The sequence below is a fragment of the Leuresthes tenuis genome, unplaced genomic scaffold (assembly GCF_036924035.1).
Source record: "Leuresthes tenuis unplaced genomic scaffold, fLeuTen1.0.hap1 SCAF_2, whole genome shotgun sequence".
NCBI lineage: Eukaryota > Metazoa > Chordata > Actinopteri > Atheriniformes > Atherinopsidae > Leuresthes > Leuresthes tenuis.
This window is the reverse complement of record NW_027325356.1, coordinates 20,901,377-20,923,886: the sequence shown is the minus strand read 5'-3', so window position 1 is coordinate 20,923,886 and position 22,510 is coordinate 20,901,377. Positions and strand designations below refer to the sequence as shown.

Below are 22,510 nucleotides of genomic sequence, written 5' to 3'. Positions count from 1 at the left end.
GCCAGATTAAGCACTACAGCAGAGCCCTGATGAAGTTCCTCCTGGTGATTAATCAATCGCTGCTTCCTCATTAACTTTTCTAAACAGTAAGAAATTACGCTTCTGTTTTTGTAGCGATAAAAAGCTGCAAGGCTAAATCATAAACTATAAAAACATATCCACACTCCCCCCCTACCCAACATGTTCCCATTTGGACAGTGTACCTATGTAGTTTTCTTCAGTCTGATTCATGGTTGGAGGTGCGTATCACTCACCATCTCCACCCCCTGAGGAAAGGCTGTTCCCTCCCAGTCTTTCTTGGGAAACCGCTGAATAATCTTTCCGCATCCCTCTCCTGAACCTGCAGATAAAAAAAAAGAGACATACGGGTCACTTAGCAAATAGTCAGCTGTTAATGTAGATGATATCGGTCGGGGCAACTTGGTTGAAACCATTTTCACACTTTTTTCTTTCCCCAGTTTCATCATCACAGCTCTCATACGTGCAGAGGTTCCATCTCTAATGTCCAACATAACGTTTTTACATGTGTCCCTTTCAAGGGTTTATATCAAGAGCTCAGGAGGAAGAGCAAGTCGCCCACCAATCGAAAGGTCTTAGACTTCGGCTTCCCCGGGTCACTTGTCGAAACGTCCTTTGTCCAGACACTGAACCCCCCGTTGCCTACTGATGCATCCGCCAGTGTCTGAATGTATGTGAATGGAGCAGGAAGCACTTGTATAGACTAAGAAGGGCTGTATGAGAGTGTGAGTGAATGTGGCATGGAAGTACAGTCCGTTTACCAGTCACAATGGACTGTTTATGCATCGTTTCACGTGCAGTTAGTTAATGTGTCCGCAGAATGTACATTCGTTTCGGCTGTGAGGAAAACTTCAAACAGAAAAAAACAGCAGAAAACTTTGTTTCACCGTAACAGACAACAAAGAGGACTTACCACAGCTGACCATAAAAACCTAGATTGATAAAATCATGACCGATAAAATCCTGCAAGTATACAAGAATGCTAAATAATGCTTAACAGTGAGCCGACATCAAAAGATTTTAAAAAAAATAATTAAAATCTCAAAACGCTGATGTCCTCATGACGTGAATAAGTAGTGTTTACAGTAGCATACACAAGTCTGCATTCATGTTCTCTGCCCCGAGAGGGTGTGTTAACCGGTGAAGTGCCAACACATCACGAGGTTCTGTCGTTCCCCTCCAAGTGCTGAACTTTTAACGAGCAAAACCTGCATCTGTGTTCAGTGATGCATGTCCACAAGCAGCAGGATGTTCAGTCAACCTGGCAGAGCATTAAATCCTATGCACCTGTGGTTGTGGTAAAAGTCTGCAGAAAGTGGGCAGAAATTTCCGAACATTGACATCAAAAGATGATGGCTTACTGTTTGTGTAGATGTGCACATTTACAAGGCATAAATGATCGATGTCATCACTGCACTCAGGTGTGACATCAAATTAAATTATGTTGTTTTGTAGCTATGTTTTGGGCGACAGCCTAATGAGTCAAATATTCCACTTCATTAACAACCAACCAAGCAGGCATGTCACATTAATATATACAAATATATAAGTAGCCACACAGAGAGCATGTGATGACAACCCGGGCTTGACCTACAACCAGTCATCCACTTACTTGTAAGACCGGTAAAGGGAACCTGATTCAACTTTGCTTCCATGTATTGAACCAGGAAATGTGAAAGATTCGAGGAAACTATTTTGGTTAATTTTACGCTGTAAAAAGGAACTATGAAAAGGTACGGGGAAAAGCTAAATCTTCTTCCATTGAAGAAGGAAGTTAAGGCAAAAAGAAAAGAAAAAAAGGCATTTAAAATATGAGGCTTAAAGCTAACTGATCAATGAATTGATTGTTCGTCTTTAACTGCAATAATTAGGATTCTAATGGTCATAGTAACACAAACGGCTGGGTGAAACTGAAGGAGATATTTCCATTATCTAATAGAGCTAAATGACAGACAGCTTTTCAATGACGTCGTCTCGTTGCACCGATACAGATTTGGTACATCTGCCGAGTGCCAATTTTGTTTCGAAAACCCTAAAAAGGCATTTTTACAAAGCCGATGAAATTCTAATTTCGGTCAGAGTAAGTTAAACATCCAAGATGTTAAAGAGGGAATGTGATCCAACTGGAGCACGGAACAAACACGAAACAGATGATAAGAGAAAGTCAAAATGACAACAACCACAAGCAGAAGCGTCTTCCTTCTTTACTGTAACAGCCATAAAAACTAAAACTTTGTCATCATTTCAACACAATAATGGAGCAATCGGCGGAAAATCCTCGGTCGATCCATTCAAGAAAACTCCCCCGCTGTGTTATATTTAGAGATATTTCTAAACGCTAACCGAACGGAGTTTAATTAGGAACCAAAATGCAGGGCCTCGTTTTGTTCTTTGGTAAATTACTGGATGCAAACAGCAACATTTGGTCATTATTCAATATAACATACAGTATGTAGTTGTAGTATGTAGTTAGTGCAGAGAGAAACAGATGGATACGGAGCTTTAGCAGGTGTAGTGCACTTCCCTTTTAGCTCCACAGATTTGCAGGGCTGACCCCCGAAAGCTTTGCCACTGAATCAACTCCCTCATAGAACTCCCACAGGACTCCATACGGCTGGTGCTTGCAAAACTCTTCAGCTTAAAATAGAAGTAATAATTCATTTCAACATGAACGCAGGCACAATGTGGATCTGGGAGTTGATATATAACGGCAACATTCTTATTTAGCAATCTTGAAAGCTAATAAAAAGAGAATTTTATCTAATTACAGAAAAACATTCCCGCCCACTTAACATGCCAAAAACACCATACTTGGGCCTCTTTCATAATATGCACTTTGTCACAAATGCATTATCTGACCTAGTGATTTCATTCTTAGATTATCTTAAACTCTTACTCATTCTTTGACAGCGAGGACTCACTTTCTATTTATCAGCCTGAGGAAAAAGGGCCTCACAACAAGAGAGTAAGAGACAGAAAATACATGTGGCCCATACCTTGGAGATGTAATACGGATAAATAGACCGGTAAAGAGTATTTTGTTTATGCGGTTTATGCGGGGGGGGGGTTTACTAACTTTGTTGTCACGTTCGCTATCATTTTATTTCAAACAACAAAGCTAGCACTGAATGGAAAAGCACTGGAATTACTCTCATTCAAAAACATAATGTAAGCATTTTAGCCATAAAACCATGTGAAATTGCTGCAGCGGTCACGCAATGTAAAGCGATCATACCAAGATGGTGCATGTGATTTATAAACAGAATCTGTAACCTTAAAACGTTTGCTCAGCACCATAAAAACCTAAAAAAAAAAAAGAAGCCCTCCAGGGACTGTGTGCGGGTTTGAAACGGTTGTCTATATCAGGCTGTACGACGACACGTAGAACAATGCCACATGAGAATTAATATGTGCACTGTGGCAGAGCCGGTAGCTGGAGCTAACAAACTATAAGCGGCATGACTATGATGGTATGGTATGGTATCAGTGTCAGCTTCAATGTCAACTTTCATTTACACTCAATCTTTGGTTGGGTTCAGGATCAGAATCTACTTGGTTATGTTTAGGGGGGGGGGGGGTTTACGGCGCCTTACAAAACATTTGTGGGTTGCCTAGGTTACGTATCAACGCATACACTTTTTCCAAATGACAAGCTGAGGTCTTTTAAAAAGTTAACGCCGTTAACTGAGATGTGTTCGACACACAATCTGCCGTTCAGCACATTTTTCGCAGCCTTAACTAAATGCAAGCTTTGAAATTAAACTCCCATGCAGACTGCTTATGAAGCACTATGTCACAATTTGGACTGAGGTTACTTATGATTCACAAGGGAGGAAGAGTTGCTTCGACAAACAGGGGAAGAAGTGCAACAACACATCGTGAAAGTGACACACGGTCCTCCGGCTGCAGCCGCTGAACACTTCAAGCCCGCTGTCAACAACTCCTTGAGCCCCAGACCTCCACAGGCGAAAGCGACTCATCAATCAAGATGAGGCTCTAGGTTTGGGGTTTGGGTGCGTCTTGGTCGAGGAGTGCATGTACACTACTCTGCAAAGGTTTCAGGCACTTCAAATATTTAGATCCATGCAGAAACATGAAACACTATCTTTAGTAACAAGCAGCACAAAGAGTCGCGCAACAGATGGCGTGGCCCCCACGCAGCTCTGAGGCCTACAGCATGGAATAAGTCCACGAGGAAGCCGTTACAGTGACACGATCTGCAAGATGATGGAAAAACCTACCTGCTGAGGACCCCGAAGTTTTGAAAATGTAACAAAATATATAAAAGGAATCATATGGGGAAGGATGCTGACAGAAAATACGGAATAAAGTAGCTTGTTACTCTACATTATTACTACATTACTACATTATTACTACATTATTCTGGAAAGCATCCTCACTTTACATTTAATCCAAAACCTGAATGCAGCTCTGTGGGTCATGTTATATGGAGAAAAGCTCAATTCTGCTTATACTTTTGCTTTAGTTCACCTGTGTAGTCGAGCGGAGCATGTCCAGACACAGCATGGGGCTCCAAGGACACCAGTCTGTCTGACCGTTACGTGTCTTCAGGTCTTTACAGCTCCTCTAATTGAAATCACATGCTTCGAATGCTCCGAGTTCTAATTTTCAACCGCAGATGAAAATAAATGACAAAATTCCTCGCATACCGGCAGGCTGCACTCTTGTATTAAAACAAGCCGCGCTTTCAAACACTACCCCCCTGACAACTATAAAGACCCCCCCCCCCCCCCCCCCCCCCCAGTCAGCGAGGATAATAGAATCCAGGCCTGAAACGAGCATGCTAATTCGCACATCCGCCCGCACGACACAAAGGGGGATGAAATCCAAAAATCAAGTTTATTCCGTCATGTTTTTGGCAGAAGCCGTTGAAATAGAATTAATCAAACTTGTTGAAGGCCAGGGCACGCGTATGAAAGTCATAAAGCGCGGCTCATTTCCAGCTCGATACGCCACGATCGGTGCATGGCGGTGCTGAACAACACGACATGGAAAAAAAACACAATGAAATGCTTTTTGATGACAAATGATTCTCATGCACAAACTCTTAAGACTCTTTCATAAAAACGCTTGCATGCAGAGATCTCGCACGCACACAAAGCACTGTGTGATTTATGAAAGGTTTCTTTTTATCTGTTAGAACAAGAATATAAGACAACAGAATTTACAAGTGGTCGGGATCACTCATAAACTGATAATATGCTCACAAATTCTTGCCGGGGGTTTGTGGCAAGTCCCGTTTCCCTGAGACGGCCTATTAAAACACAACCAACGTGAAATGCATAAAAACTATTTCAACTGCATTAATAGTTTGTTTTTTTTTTTCTTTCAACCTTGTATATCAGATTTCCTCGAGGCTTTTTCTAGGGTGCCATAAAACAAAAAAAGTTTTTTACACAAATCCAATAAATCTGCCAATTTCAAGTTCACCTTCATAAAAATCATTGACTGGTGAAAAGAAGAAAAAAAAAACAAAAAAAAACAGCGATCTTCTCATTATTCAGAGCGATGTTCTGCTCCGAAACCTTTGATCCTGGAATTCGTGTGGATCGGACATTAACCAGCCACAAAAATATTGTTACGCAACTCCCGGCCGCTGCACACCAACAGCAGCCTCCTCCAGGGTGCAAGTCAAAATCCTCCAAATCTCAATCCAATCTGGAATACACGAGATGCCCGAGAGCAAGCCTTGTCCGCCAAGAATGCACCGTGCAACCCAGAAGTCCAGCATCCCTGCTTTAATAAGTCAGAGCTGTGGAGTGTGTCGCTTTAAACTGTAATGTTGTTTGACAAAACTCAAAACAAGTTACAGACATGTAAAACAATCACTCAGAAAACTAGAAGAGACACTACATCTTCCTTATGGCCTATTGGGCTGTAAACCCCATGATTCCCACCGAGCATGTGCATAAAGACCCGAGTCTCGGGTGCTGCCGGTCGCTCTTCTCTGCTGCAGAATCAGCAGAGTGAAAGCAGAAAAAGACCTGTGCCTCCACGAGGACTGCAAAAAGCTCACTTTGGGAGGGCACGAACGGCAACTGGAAAAAGTTGCTTTGTTGGGAAGAGAGGAAAGAAGTCTCTTAATGCTGTGCCAGTGACTTGCCACTGGATTCATGTGAACTATTTGAGATGTGAATAACACAATAAACATTGTGACTGAACATTTTACACAGGCTCAACAGAATTAATGCTCCCTTTTTCAGCTACTCAAGTAAGGACACGTGCACACACACACACTTGCATATATATATAAATACATATATATACATAGATCTGACTTGGACTCAAGGAATCTAATAATTGATTACTGAATAGCGTGATCTAGCAGTCTCAACAACAAGTAAAAAAACAAAAAAAAAAAAACAGATGAAAAATGATTAAGTCTCTCTTGATTAGAGCAGATGTTTCTCCTCCAGGGAGAAAAAAAAAAGTTCATCTTCCTGATTTATCTTACTGCTGTTACTGTTGAATAAATCAGCCAGGCGTTTTGTCTTTGCCATATAAGGACAGGCCACCAGTGGATTCTGCCAGTTTACGTAAGATCCGCGTCAGACTCGAAACCTGATTTTGGCCCAGCCAAGTGCACAGGTGGACCACTCCACAATACCGAGACTTGAGTAAAAACGGCAGAATCGTCCCAAAAAAAAAAATTTACACCCGAGCACAGAGTTTGTGTCAACACATCAGGTCTATTGGACGCGCTGCTATTGGAAGTGATCATCACTTTCTGTCCTGACACAGAGCTAAACGAGAGCAGAAAGGTTTACACTTCCACAGCAAAACTAAGTCGCTTCGGTTAATAACAGATTTCCTTAAGATCACAGTTGAAGTTTGCTCTCAAGAGTGCGAATCATCATCTGCACGGTCTCTGTGGATGATATGCAAAGTATGATACAGAACACGGTTTGCATGGCAAAAGGGCATGAGAGATTAACAAAGTGATGACGTCATACATGTCAAAATCAGGAAGCTTTCCAGCTTAAGAAGACAGCTGCAGGATAAATATGTAAAAAAAAGTGAGACTCAACCATAAGGTCACATCCTGATCAAAATGTGAGTAGAAAAAGAAAATCATATCATACCCAATGGAAAAGGAGCTTAAAAGAACACTTCCTCACACTCACAAACAGTACATACTGTCTTTAGATTCCTCTTTGCTAAAAGCCACAAACAAGCAGCTTTGTTTCCTACATAAGCTAATAAATCAAACTAACCGCAGGCCATTTTAAAGGAAAATAATAGCTCATCTTTTTTTCTTCTTCTTGTTCTTTCTGTGAAAAGTAAATCTGTGCAACGTCGCAGAACATCACAAACCCTCAGCCAGTGGTTTGAAAACAGATGAAACTGTGGGTAACCATTGTTTCAAAAAAGAGATTTTTTTTCTGTTTCCAGCTTTCGGAAACAACAGAATGCAGCACATTTTATAGCACCTCGTTACATTAGTAGATATACTTCCATCAGTCCTGTTCAGACAGGTCAGATATCAAGAATGAGCTGATTTCAGTTCATTTCAGTTAAATATTGTCGTCACAGGGTTACATGTCATTGATCAGTGTAAATGTTACCCTCTTTGAGAGTAAGGAATTAACTAAAAACGATAATTTGCTCCAATTCCATCCTTATATTTCACACTGCATGCACTCTCAAAAGGCTTAAATGTTTTCCCGTCGGGTACTTTAATGGAATTTGCATTACCAGAAAAGTCCTGATGCTCCAGTTGTAGAACACCTTATCGACATGTGACCAGAGGAAATGTAGCCTGTGGAGTTTCCCCTTCATATCAGGTGTTCAGTAAAACGGAGAGGAAGGAACTCCTCTTCCATGACCGGGAAGATCATCACCGCAAAGTTGGAATTCACACAAGAAATCCATGATGTAAAAACAGGAGCGAAACCAGGACCGAGTGGGAGTAATAATGTCAAACCTTTGTTAACCACAAGCAGAGACCAGTGGAGAAACGAGCCTCCTTCAAGCCATGTCGCGACCTTAGGATGGATCTGAAAGCGTAAGCCGACGTTTTTAAATCAGCACCACACACCAAATACAAGAATAGAAGATACACCACACGTCGTCTATTAATGGTCTTATTATCTATCTTAAGATAAGAGTAATAGGATGATAGAATTATACAGAAATATTATGCGTATTTGCAATCTGCCCATTGTCAGGATTGTCTGGCTTTTCAAAAAGTCCTTTAACTGCGTCACGTGACTTCTGAGTATATTCATTTCCGAGTATAAGTGGAGAAGCGAAGACAAGATCTGACCAATTCTTTCCATTCTTTGTAGTCGGCGATGTAAATAACCGCACTCTCATGAGATCTGACACCGCAGATATCACAGAGTAAAGTGAAATAGAGATACGTTATACAGATATGACCCAGATACATGTAAATTTTGATATTTCCTTGTTAAAACAAAAAAACATGGGGGGGGAATTCAGCCCACTATCATCCATCCAGAACATGTTCACAATAATCTAATGATGCCCGCCCACGGGGACTGAAAGTGTATGTTATTATGTCATCATCCTGTGTGCATATTTATGTTAAAGATGCTTTTTTAATTTTTTTTTAGAGAAATTGAAGTTTTACAATGCGAATACATCTTCTGTTACTTTCTCCATGAAAAACAATCCCTTATTGCCTAAAATGGCTAATGGCCCTTTCAGCCTTTTCGACAGAGCACAACAACCGCACTGCTGTGCTCCACAACCCAAGATGGTTTGTCACCGTGCCAACCAAAGCACGCTCTCAGCACGTGGCTCATGATGAAAAATCCTTGTGCTGTTAATGGACACGAGGCATCTATACAGGCACAGAGGACAACATGGAAAAGCTGATGCTGCGAGTATCTGAAACCCGTTAACTGTATGACCCAACCTTACCGTCATCCCTCCTGTCCCCACGGGACCGCTATGAGAAAGGTTCACATACTTCACTGACATACAGAGTATCCTCTTCTTTTTCTCATTAGCAGGGTTCTGTTCCTCCTCGTTTTATTAGCACAGGACAGATGCACTTCTCTTTCTGGCAGTACCACTGCGTACTACGTGGGGCCAAGCCGACGAACACCACCCTTCGATTTTTAAACTTTTTCCTACTTTGCCCTATTTGGCAACGCCAACAAAACAGTGTGCGGCGAGCTGCACGGTCCGACCCATGTTGCGTGTGGTCTTGAATGACCCATTAGGCCAGGAATGTCCTTGCTTTCTATCACATACAAGTGTGTTTATCGTGGCCGCTTTCGTGCACCCTACTTCTATTTGCATTATTAGTGCACGTCCTCAGAAATTAATGCTATGCGTTCCCAAGCTGCGGTACGTGACTGGATATAGGGTCATAGGGTTAGCCGTGTTAAAAATGGTGCAAGACAAGCTTGTAGAGTGAGTCTGCAATTATGCACGTCTTTACTATGAGTCTGTGCTGCTGCACGGTGACAAATATGCTTGTCAAAATAGCTGGTGAGAGATCCATCTGTGGATGCATCTAAACAGCCATGTTCTGGATGCTGCTGTCCCAACAGATGGATGCAGAGCAGACTGCACTCAGTCTGATACCTATGCCAACATCCAGGTATCTGTAGTCATCCATCACCTCTCATCTCAGGACTGAAATTGTGTTTGGCTGAAGATCTTACACTGAAGAGGAGGTAATGCCACGCATTTGTCGACCAATTCCCTGCACTCAAGTCTCTTGTCTATCACAGATAAACGCCACAACTGCAGAGTATTTCTGTAGTTGACAGGACTCCAAGTTGTGATCAAAGTCTGAGGCGTACGGAGTCAAGAGAAGCGGTGAGAGTACAGTCCCCCCCCCCCCCCCCCCCCCCGTGGTGGTCCTGTGCTGCTGACCACTTTCTCAGACACAAAACCTCCCAGTTTCACAAACTGATCCGTTTGTCGGGCTCTCTATAATCGAGGCAATTGTGGAGGCATCCACCTGTCTTTCCTGGAGCTTCTCACATAACAGTGTAGACCGAATTGTATTAAAACACTAGAGTAAAGTAGATGATTCTCACCGTGCTGCCTGCTCTGTGCAGATGAGAGGAGGATTATCTTCAACACCGACCCCAGGGTGATAAGCAAAAGGCAGTGGGTCTCAGTCTACCACAGAAAAGGAATTTTCTCTCGACTAAAGCTAAGATTGAAGAGGTGCTGTAGAATCCGCACAAGCCTTGTGGCTGGTACCATCTGGACCTGCAGTCTTGTTCTGGTTCGGTCTCTCCAGCTACTTCTTCACCTGATTGCTGGAGACACACAGGCTGGAAGGTGGAGGCAGAAGAGTGTTCGGAGTGTTCTGGTATGGGGGTACATGTTTGCGAGGTGAAGTGCTGGGTGACACTGTGGAGGGAAAGCTTTGGGTCCAGGGAGGGGGTGAGTTCTGTGAGGTTGTGGGCAGGGGGGGATAATGCTGAGCGTTGTTCTCAACTGCGCTACTGGAAAAGTTGTTCAGCTCATTGGCTCTGTCAAAACTTCCATTAATCCGATCCACTCTCTCTTATCTTCCTTTTCAAATGTTTCTGTACAGTCCTCAATAACCATCTGTCTCCCTCCCCGACGGCTTCTCTTCTTCATCATCGGCTTCCTCCAGCCACTGGCTTATCATTGGGGAAGCACCTCACAGCCCCTGTGGGGATAAATACTCTCCACACAGTGGATATAGTCTGTCACACACTTAAGTCACGGCACCGATATAATCTCCATGTGACTCGGGAGAGTGCATTTCCATGTGAGACTTTAAAGCATCCCTTCAGTTTCTGAATGCACCTCTCATATTTGCATAGAATAAATCAATAAGCAGTTGACAGGCTTTTGCAAAGTTGGAAGTGTAGCAGAGTAAAAGATAAAGGTTAATGTATGTGTTGTGGGTGTTGTTCTTGTAAGACAGCGTAAGATAGACATTGCTACAAGAATAACACAGGTGAACTCTCTCAATACATAAAAGAAGAGAAAGTTATAGTGCAGCAGTATGAAGTATTTATAAAGACATGCTATTGTTATATCTAGATATTTTTTGTAGCCTGGCAACAACTTAGTCGATGATGTCCCAAACAGGTAACAGTTCAACACTCAGGATGCAGAGATGCTCATGTCCAGGATTACTCCAACTGTTTTTAACAACTGCAATCCCTCCTCCTTCCCGGTTACCTCTCTGTCCATTTCCTCCACCTTCTATGTCTGCCTTGCTCGTCATCCACCAAATTTAGTCTTCAGCTTGTCTGGGATCAGGGTTCTTTGGGCGTAAGATGGCTTTTGGGAAGTTTATTTTCCCCACTGGCACGGTAACTCATCATAACAGATGTTTCAAAGTGTCAAAAATACAAGCATAAAGGACTTAAGCAGCAGATACTTAAGAAGCAATGCACATGAGTATCTTAAGGGGCAAAAATCTCAACAAGATGCAAAGCAAACCCGATATGATCGAAGCTTGCTACCACTCCGCTGTTTACTAGCATTTCTTTCTATACTCGTTTTTAATACCACAAACTGCGAGCCAGCAACTATTTGAACACGTGTTTATGGCGCTACTAATTAAAACAAAGCAGACTCCACAGCTCGGCTTGAACTGCTACCGATTTAGAAAGCCAGCAACAACACATGGCAGCATTTCCCGATCTGGCGCGTACACAATAAAGTCAACATCTCCAGCAGCGAGAGGAGCTCTTAAGTGAGTGCACCCGAACAGTGTTCACGCTGACCATTATTCAACCAAGTCTAGAACTTAACTCAACATGTAGCTTTTGGCCAGGACCTTAGCATAAACAAACAACTCTAACAAATGAAAACGCAGCAATAAAAAGCGCAATGTGACACACAGTCTGAGACTCGCAGATCAGACTGAAGGGCGCAATTCATCCAGTTTCTTTTTAATTACTTCAAAAACCATCCCAAAGCCAAGATACTTGGGGTTGTGACTCAAACACTACTTGAAACCAATAAAAAGGATTCAGAGCATAAAACTATGGACCCCTACCAGTGGAAATCATTAAGTGGCTCGAAAACCACTTAATGTCTAGTAACGAGTCTAATGAGGACATTAACTGCATACAAGTGTAGAGTCAGAAATGATCTCCGACCACAGAACCACCAACATAATTGTCCTTTTTTTTTTCCCAGCAAGATGAATAAAGTGAGCAAAAGTAGCAGAAAGAAACATGAACTGTGAACTTTTTGTTTAAGAGGCGCTTTATTGCCAAAGCTCTTTCCTTGTGGGCGCGCCAAAGGCAGCCAGCTCAAAAACAAACCGTCTTTGAGGAGCTGCGACAGAAGATCAATTCATGAGACGTTTTCAGGACGACGCTGCCGTGGTGCGACCGTCAAAATTACTTTCAAATAGGGACTTAATCAGCGGAGTCGCAGCCAAATTAGGAAATGACCCCGCTCTTGGACTTGAATTTCAGCTGATGTGAGAAATTTCGTCACGCAGCGAAAAATAATGCAGTGAAAGAACTATCTGCGGATGGAAGGCGTTTTACGACCTTGGAAGCATTTTCTTATCAATTTGCACGATTGTGCCGGGTTACATAAGCCAATACCTAAAGTCCACACCGGAAAATCCAATCCAGAAAGTAACTCAGAAAAGAGACTCTGCACGACAACATCTGTGGAATCAATTCCAAAAGTTTGATTGAATAAAAAGTGACGATATCCATCAAATAAGCCGTGTAAGAAAAACAGCTGGTCGGGGTCTTTTATTCCTTTCTCCCCTTGGCAAATTGTAGTTTAGGGTTAAATGCATGCGTGTGTGTGTGTGTGTGTGTGTGTGTGTATATGTATGTATATAGCTTTACAAGTAAAGAGAAACAGTGCCCTGCTGCTGAGGGGGAAAGAGAGAATACGCTGTGAATTAAGCACAGACTGCATTCATCATGTTGCTCACACCAGCATGTTCACATTCCAACTTTATTCATGAAAATAATTCCAAGGTTTGTGGCTCGTGACATTAGTCCCCAGGGAAGCAGATTGATCCGATTTCAAACTGAGGAATCTACCTTGCAGGTCATGTTTCCTTTTATCTGTGCACCCACTAAATGGAATTTTCCTTTTTTTTTTTTTAAATGTAACTAAAGCGCTTAAACGGCACTTTAAAAGCAATAAGTTTACGCTCCAACAATAAACTATAGAACTGAGAGACACCAGCTTGTTACTTTTTTTGTTTGTTTGTTTTTAATCATTACAGTAGGGTGCACCTACCTCAAAGATTGGGACCATATGGTATGTTATTACTTGTCCTTTTTTTTTTTTTTCCTCCTAAAATAGGTCACTCTTTTTACAATGAAAGTATCACAAATGTGGCTGCTGCAGGCCACACTCTGGAGTTATTACTTATTCTCATGGGACAAAGAAAAGAATGATGTCAACAAGTTCATGAAACTGGGTCATGCAATCTCAAGGAAATCCTGACTCATTTTTTAGTGGGGGGGGGGGGGGTCAATCCTACATAGTAATTACCGTTGATTAACTTCCATTAAATACCTACAACTCTGCTGTGTGCCTGCCTGTCATCTTTGTTCCAGTGCAGCTCTACTCACAAATGGTGTTAAGGTTTCTTCCGTCTGTGGCTGCACAGAACAGATTGCGCGGTTGGTGTTATTTCCAACTGATCCATGCATAGTAATCTAACAATCAGAAGTGGGTCAGGCCAGTGGAGCAAAAGCCAGCACAGAGCAGAAGGCTCACTGATGAGCCACATAAGGATCCCTGGTTTGACTTAACGAGCAAAGTGGGCAGGGAAAGAGAAAAATCTGCTCTCTGGACAACCAACTGTGTATGACTAGGACTTGCAAAGCTTCAATAAGCCATCTTTACTTCAGTTTCCTGTACATTTCATATCTAGGATGCATTTCAATATTCGGGTTTTGAGAAAAATCCCTCCTACTTACAAACTGGAGCATCTTTGCAAGGTTGCGGCTGAAAACAACAACAACTGATCTGCTTGGTTAGACTCAGACAGTTTTCTCCTCCAGACAGGCTACCGTGTAGATGGGACGGAAGTCTGTCGCAGCCCCACATCAACCATAATATGTGACGACAGTCTGTTATGACTTTCCCCAAAATCAACTTCATCATCAGTGCTGAGTGCAGAGAGGAAAAAAAAGAAAGTTTTTTTTTAAATCTCCATCTCCCAAGACTGAATGTGAATCCATTCAGACTCTTCTGGGAACGCCAGGAACATTTTGTCCCAAGAGCACAAAATATTCGTCAATTGGCGCTGGGATGCAAAGAGCTGATGAAAGACACTGTTTACCTACTGTGCATAGCATGCTATGGAGACTAAAAGGATTCAGCTGCTCTGGCCCCTCTCTGACACAGGACTCTGGACGGGTGCCGTTGCAAGAGCCTTGGAACTTTAATGTGTTCCCTTTTGGCAGATCGGACGAATATTTCTTACTTTCTCCAGGCTACTCATTAAGCAACGCTGCTCCTGCATCCCCAAGAGCGCATAAGTGGTAATAAATTGCAGAGATTTGAGCTATTTACAAAGTGACGATTGTCAAATGTGCAGCCATAACATGAGCACGATGCCAAAAAAGCCTTCCTACATGGATCCATAAATGATTAGATGTGTGCAAAGCTGTTTCCTGTCTCGGATGAAAGGAATGTGAGGCTGGACCTGGGGCACAACATGTAAGTGGAAGCATGAGGAGCTTCCTGTCCCACAACAGAACAACAGTGGAGAGGGAGAGGCTCTGGTTTAGCACAAGGATTGCCTTTAGTCGCTGATGTCTAATGTTACGCCCATCGTGATGAAGCTTTTCCAGCAAAAAAAAAAAAAAAAAGTGATTATCCCAGAAACATGACTGTGGAGCGTGGCTGCAGGTGGTTAACAATAGGTTCAGAGCAAAGCAAGCAGGACAATGAAAGTGCAGGACCACTGCCACCAGCATTACACAACAAAAACACAAAACGTGGATCCAGATTATCTGTATACATGACTTCGCTTGAGTCAGCAGACAATTATGATAAGGGAGGAGCCAGATTTGGATTTAAATGACCAAATGTGAGCAGTGTATAAGCGTATCCCACCAGTTGGAAGTGTTGCAAAGACACAGGACCTGAGATCAACAGGGACAGGATGTGAGATTTTAAATCCACGAAAAGTTTCAACTGATCCAAGTTTAAAAAAAAAAATAGCACAACGCCGCGTGCGGAGACATCCACCAGTGACTTCACATGAAGCGCGTGCTTGATCTGCAATTACACGAGCCCGGACTGTGTTAAACATCTGGCCGGTTAATGAGAGAAAAGAAAGTGTTTCCAGTTTCGCCTAGCCGTGTGGCTAACGTTAAGCTAGGCGCAAAGCTATGTAGCATCAACATCATCACACACTGACTGACGGCCTGGACACACGAACCGAGCCGCCCCGCCGCCAAACTTACCGGCTTTCTCTTGGTCGTATCCCACGACAATGAAATAGTCAGCCAATCTAGCCATGTCTGCTGCTTTTCCCGAGCTAAACCAACACAATTCAGCATTTTTCCCTCTTCCAAAGCACAGCCATGTTTGACAGGAGGAGCGTCACTGCGCGTGCGTGCAGGATACAACCATGGGCGTGGGCCCTGGAGTTTACAAATACATCACTGTGCTCGAACACACACAGCCTCTTTTTGAACCGAAAGGACGGGATTAGTTTTTGACACGAAGTGCCGCCAAACACGCAGCAGCCACACCAGAACAAAACTACGCGCTGCAGCGTTCGGGATTTGTGCCTGAAACAGCTCTGGATTTGCTGGACTGACAGCTTTCCAAGAAGTCTTGAGGGTGAAACAGCTCCAAAACACTGCTATGAAGGACTAAACAGCTTTTTTAAAAACACAAAAGCAAAATAAAAGAAAGCAACTTTTTTTGACACATAACCAACACTGTAGAATGATGATTACATATAAACTGGGGAGATATCCTCATGGTTTTATTGTAATGAACAGTTTGTGATTGTGCTGTACCACAGAGTGAAACTATGTGTTGCACACAAATCAGCTACTAGTCTCTGGTCTGTCACCAGTACACAAGCCTTTTTTTTTTTTTTTTGGTTTGTTTTTGAGCAACTGTAATTTCATATCCACTGTGTTGGAGACGTGGCCAGTCCTGCGGTTTGTGCAAAATACTGAATATTTACAAAAAACCCCAGGAAAAGTTGTCACAAGGCTCGGCACGTGGAGGTTCTTGGATGCGTGGGACACTCGTACACAAACCCCCGTCCCTTTCAACAATGGCAGGAACACAGCAAGCAATTTCCTCAGGGTTTTCTCTCACTCTTCATCTGTTTTCAATGTCTCTCTGATTTCCCACGTGTTGCTTTTTGATTCAGAGTAAAAGCAAATTTCGAACGGAAGCGGTCGAAGAGTTGAATCCACATCAAAAGGTGGAGAAATACGGGCCGCGTACTTGCTCCTTTGGTTTGTCTTCACATGAGAATGATGAGAATGCCGCGGGGCCCCAAGCAAACACTGCATCTCTATGGTTCATCAGCATCAGCATTACAATAATTATACACCAGACTCTTTTGTTCATGAGACATGGGACAGTTCTTGTTGAACCTCCTCATACACAAAGTAGGACGCAGCAGAAATAAGTGTCAGTCACCTCCGACAACAGCTTCACAAACTGAAGATTGCTATATAAGGAGCCAAAAGGCACCATCAGAGTCCTGTTGTCACGATTGCAACATCACTTGTTATAAACTCTGTTGAGGGGATTACTCGTCGGCTGGGGCCAATTATCATTACAAAGTGCTTACAGAACCTTTTCTAGTTTACAGCACATGTGGTTGCCATTTATGTATTTTTGAGTTGAAAATATGACACAACCCCTGGAGAGGAGTCGCATGAGATATAAATAAACTCAGGAGGATTTTGTTAGAGTAATGAGATTTTGGAATCCTGATTTGTCACAGCGGAATGTCAGCTGTCATGTAAACCTTTTTGATTTAGATTTTTCATTCCACGTCGGTGAAACTGAAACGACAGAATCAAAACTGAAAGTATTACTTGCGCCGTGCCTTGTGGAAATTCTGGACTGGAATTTCTCTGCTAATCAAGCCAAACGTACTTTATCTGGTCTTTACGGCATGTCACAACCACAGTGTGATCGTTTGAGATGTTCTTCTTTATCGTGATATGTAAATTTCCCGTATGGAAATAAAGCGTCAGTGGCTGCGTGTCAGTGAAATGAGGGTGTTTCTCTTATCTGTCTCCTACCAACCACATCTGGTGCAACACTTGCTGGTGCCATTAGTCGGTGCTCTGAGTCCTAAAATCTTACATCCCATGTTGATTCCAGTTATGGTCATTCATGATGATCATGCCACGAGAGGCAAAACATGCCTCATGCAGGGCAGGCTAGATGGCTCTCCCTGTATTCAAAAGGCTTGGATAGTGGAAAAGAGATGAAACACCTTCAAGAACCAAGAAAAGAAGCTCAGCTGCCCTTTGTTCAAGCCCCTTAGGAGTCACACGACCCGGATAACTGAGAATCTACCCCAATATGCTCTCGTGTTATCACCTGATAAGATTCTCATGTGTGCAATCCTTAGGGAAAAGTAACTTCAAATTACTCATAAGAGCAGCAGATGAGCCGATTTATTTAAAAAGAACGTCTGAGACAATATTGTTAATGCCTCACGGGTTATTGTTCAGATTCACTCTCTGACTTGATTTATAATTGTAAAATTCCATCTCATATTTATCCAACTATGAAAACAAACGGCGCCACGAGTCCAAAGTTGATATTTGCCTTGTACAAACTAATACATTGAGCATATTGTATTTACATTTAGAAATAGTTACTATATTTAATCAGTTGCTCAATGCTGGTGAAATTCATCAGCGGGTGTTTTTTCAAGCTGACATGAAGCTTCACCGTGTCGAGGAGTGCCCTGAGAGGAGACTGTGGAAACATTCCTTAAATTGCATTTTCTGAAAGGAGCGTCGACGAAAATTACACCTAAGTGACGTTACGGTTCAAACACGACGAGTTGAATGCCGAAACCTTTTCTTCGGCGCTTATTTAGATATCTAATACCCCCCCATAGAAAGCAGTCAGCTGAGATAAACACCTTGCATTCTTGCTGGGACAGCGGCTGTTGTACTGGCCTCGCACGACTGATGACTTCTCCTTTCATTGTCATTAAGTAAACATGCAGAGAAAAAATAAACACTTCAGGAACATTTAATACGTTCACACTGAGGCGTGCTCTGACTAAGTGAAATCGTGAAAACAGGAGACAATGGCAGCACTGCATTTTCTTTTTTTCTTTTTTTAAAAAAAAAAAAACTATTTTCCTTTAAAGTTTTAACTTTAACTTACATTTCTTAATGCAAGTTAAACTAATGTCATTGTTTTAACTACATGAACAACAGCACAGCAGCAATGTGCTGAATGGGGTGGGGGAAAAAGGATGAGAGACTGTGTGTCATTCAATGAGCCCCTCCCACCTCCTGTATAAATGCTCCCTGTCTGGTGTGTAGGAGCTATTAGCAGAGTGACACAGCTGCCTTACAGAACCAGCGGTAATATCAAGAAACCTGTGGAATATTCCTTCATAGCTGACTCTACAAGAAGGGCTTTCCTATCCGACTGAACGGAAAAGAACACCAGGTATGTGCATTTTTCTCTGTGGGAGGCATTGCTGTGCTCCCAGCTGATGGCTTTATCCTTGGTTTTTTGAGGTCAAGGCACAAGTGTTAGAGACAAGAACAGGTTATCTGTCCGGTTATATAAGCAGTTCAGCTCTTAATGTGTGCGTTTCTGTGAGGGAATTGCCTTCAAGTTGAAAAGCATTCAAGGGGAGCAGTGCATCATGCACTATTTATTTGTTGCAAGGGAGATTTCCATGAATTACAGGTTCTGTTCGATTTTGCACACTCAACCTATTTTGGATCCCTTATTGGTCGACTGTGTCCTTCACATTACTGGCCAGGGGCCCAAAGAGTGGTTGTAGATTTACTTAACCGAGCAAAATGTGACCTTAGCTTAACTTTTTAAATAAATGAATGATGTGTGCAAATAACTTGGCTTTTGGACTCTTGTGTAAGAAAGCACAATTGTGGCACTCGCTGGGAGTACAGTATGAAATAGTTTTAAAAGAATAGGGGGACAGTCGGAAAACTCGTGCAGCTAAATATTAATGTTTAGCATAAATGACTAACTGACTTTCTTCTCTTTTAACAGGAGCCAAAATGAAAACAATCTTCCACTCCTTCCTCTATTGCTGTCTGCTGGCAACAGTAGCACACTGCGTGGAACTGGAGGTGAATCCTGAGTTAAAAAAAAGGTGAGTTATCTGAGAAGTGATTCATTTGATTCGATATAATGTTTTAATCTGATACAGGGTGCAATAGTCTGCTAAGTCTAAGTGACAGCAGTTACTGACCCACTGAATTATCTACCTAAGACTAAAGGAGTTTTTTTTCCCCTCCTCTCTCAGACTAAGCATATGGCTGGGGAACAGATTGAGACGGGATCTTAACAGCGTGACAATAGAGAAGACAGCCGAGTCTGAGCACTTCGTCAGACCAGAGGACATCAGGGATACTTTGCTGCCACATTCCAGGTGAGACATCAATCATGCAAATCTGAAAAAAACGTTCCTTACTCTGCCTTTGTGGCTTTTAAACATGTTGGACTTGTCATTAAAAAGGAATATAAATCCTAAAAAGTGCATGCCCTGCCAGCATGAACAGCATGGATTAATGTCCTCTCCTTTTGTCCTCTAGCACTGACATCAATGTCCGAACCAAGAGGTCTAAAAACTCAGCCAACCAGTCAAGAAGGCAAGGTTGTTCGCTGGGCACCTGCTCAGTCCACGACCTGGTACACCGCCTGCACCAGCTCAATAACAAGTCAACGATCCGCATTGCCCCTGTTGACAAGATCAGCCCTAAGGGATACGGCCGGAGGCGTCGATCTCTTCCAGCGCGCCAAGTCACACTGAGGTTGGAGCAGGGCAGGCTGAGGCCCGTATGGAGCACAAACGACTCACAAATTCATAAGCTTGAGGCTCTCCTCAGACGGACATGAGCTGGACTTTGAGAGAGGAGTTGGGAACAAAGTAGCTTTTTGAGCTAGTGTCCTCGCTGCTCTTTTGTAAAATTCTCAAAATGCCTCAAACTCTTGCCAAGTATTCTCCAACACATTTGTTCCAGGCATGAGGACTGAGTCAGAGCAGGACTGGCTGAAAGCTGAATTTCTCTAAAGGGGCCTTGCTGCCCAGCGATGTAGAGCGTGCAAGCAACTGCGGCTGACTTAAAGACACTGGATGGCACAGTGTGGGGCAAACTACAGGTGCTGCTCTGTGCTTGGCAGAGGTGAAAGAAGAGTGCAAAACCTGGCAAAGTGAACACTTCCTCTGGCTTTAAGAGGGCAATCTCTTCTAACATTCTGGGACTTCACACACTTATTCCTCAAGGCCAGGACTTTGATAAGTGCTATTTTCTAAGGATTAAACCACCATGTTCCATCAAACTGTCAGTAATTGTCTGCACTTTTCCTTTTGGACTTAGAGTACAAAAAAAAAACAAAAAAAAAATCATCAGGAAAAAAAAACAAAAAACGTTGTCATCACAATGCCAAGCAGGAAAGGCTACAGAGCTCTGATGCTCTCAGTTTATATCAAGTTTTGGACACTGTATAAGGGAAAATGCCTTAGATTCTGTGAGATACGTGCCAGTCCACAATGGATTGAAATATACTTGAAAATGTTAATGTATGTACAAAAAACATGTGCAATCTATTTTTTTTTAATCGCAGATATGTGTATATATGAATTACTTTTTATTTAAAATATTATATAGAGGTTACATTAAAGTACTTATGCAGATAGAGCTATTTTTGTACAGGAAGAAATATATATGTGGGCATTGTAGCTATTTGTCATTATTCCTTTGCAATCTGTGGTAATTGTATTTGTGTTTTATAGGTATATTATTATATATTTGTAAATGTGTTCTATTTTATTTGTGTCAAAGCAATAACATTGTCATTCAATAAACACTTTGCATACAAAATCTAGATGGTGTTCTCACTTCCTTTGCTCTACACTGAAAATGACTGGCTGGGGCAAACCACTGAGCACCTGGTCTCTGTTAAGTGATTACAGGTTCTCATTAGAGCCTCCCCTCCTCTCACTACATTCCCTTAGTTATGACCCCCCCCCCCCCCCCCCCCCCAAAGAAGGCAGATAGGGTGCCAGGCACATTCCTGATAGGTTCGGCTCATATTTGTTGGCTCACCCCACACCACAAAACAGCCCTAAAGCCATCAGAGGAGGCTGAGGATTTAGCGCCATCTGTATTCAATGGTACATGGTGGGGACACAAGAAAGTTGATGTGGGGGGGTTCCGGTGTCACATTCCACTGAGAGCATCACAGAGACAGTTTCAACAAAGCACCGATCAAGCCCTCCACAGTCAGGCACACACAGAAGACTGCAGAACATTGACACGATTTTCATCTCTTTATCTATTTCTTAGTTGACCCAAAAGGCATCGGTCACAATGAGACACACGTCATCACACGCAGGCACAGTGGTAAGTCGCCACAAATGCCAATAACGGCTGGTGAAATGTTGCATTTCAACAATGCTGCATTGAATGATGTGAAAAGGTTACATCGAAACAAAACTGAGGGTCAAAGCTGTAATCATGGCATCTCTATCGCCATCTAGGGAGATTGGATGGACAAAACAGCAAAAATGCGTCTTTTCATTCTTGCTGTGATTTATGCTGCGAGCTCGATCGCCTCAACTTGAAGCTCAGGAACAGAAACATGAGAGAACTGTTCCCTAACTATTATTTTTTGAGAACTATTCCCTGCAGACCAGCCGTTGATGAATTGCCTTAAAAAGAAATCCGTCAAATTTTCCCCAATGTCCTGAGCAATGATATATTTTCTTATGTTGATCCTGAAAAACACTGGCTTTCTTTCATTATGAAATGCGAGTAGAATAAGAGTTAGTTTGCTTTCTTTCTTTCTTTCCCTTTTTGTAATGATTCCATAAAACTTCTCTTTTGCATAAGGAGACAGACAGTATGCTTGCAAAAAACCCTCAAAGGATAACCTTTATCAAATATATGGATGTGAGAGGGTTCAGTCTCTCTTAGTGTCTTTTATCTATTACTTAAGTATAGCTTAGGAGCCCATTTAATCGGCACAATAGACAGTCACTTAAGACAAAACCTGCAGGGCATGAGCCCTAATGAGTAGTGCAAAGAAAGCAAACTAAAGCAAATGCGCCATCTAGTGGCTATTTATGTAACATGTATTTCTACAGTTTTAATGTGACTTTCTGAACAAAAGGTTTTATGACAAAAAACACAGTGTTTGTCATCAAAGTCTAAGAATAGAATGAATGGATCTGTAGTCTACTCTCTTAATAAGTGAGGGTGTCACTCCTTCAGTAAGCCAATAAGCTAGTGACGTCATAGACACGGTGATAGCATCAACAAACCGATCACTCTCGGTAAGCAGGTAA

The 22,510-nt window shown here is 42.4% G+C and overlaps 2 protein-coding genes across 5 annotated transcripts in view; one reads left to right on the top strand and one right to left on the bottom strand.

Moving 5' to 3' along the window:
• sbf2 (SET binding factor 2) overlaps positions 1 to 15,567 on the bottom strand; it is an 85,445-nt gene extending 69,878 nt beyond the window's left edge. For all 4 annotated transcript variants that reach the window (XM_072380616.1, XM_072380617.1, XM_072380618.1 and 1 more), the window contains exons 1-2: positions 15,420 to 15,567; positions 255 to 340 (exon numbers count right to left, since the gene is read on the bottom strand). In XM_072380616.1, the coding sequence (XP_072236717.1) occupies positions 255 to 340; positions 15,420 to 15,474 (141 nt within the window). In that variant the 5' untranslated portion in view covers positions 15,475 to 15,567. The remainder of the gene's footprint in view (positions 1 to 254; positions 341 to 15,419) is intronic.
• Positions 15,568 to 18,510: 2,943 nt separating this feature from the next.
• adma (adrenomedullin a) lies at positions 18,511 to 21,048 on the top strand. The gene is made up of 4 exons (XM_072380615.1): positions 18,511 to 18,636; positions 19,210 to 19,312; positions 19,466 to 19,591; positions 19,755 to 21,048. Exons 2-4 carry the CDS (start codon positions 19,218 to 19,220, stop codon positions 20,056 to 20,058), a joined length of 525 nt encoding a protein of 174 aa, XP_072236716.1. The 5' UTR covers positions 18,511 to 18,636; positions 19,210 to 19,217; the 3' UTR covers positions 20,059 to 21,048.
• The last annotated feature ends 1,462 nt before the right edge of the window (positions 21,049 to 22,510 follow it).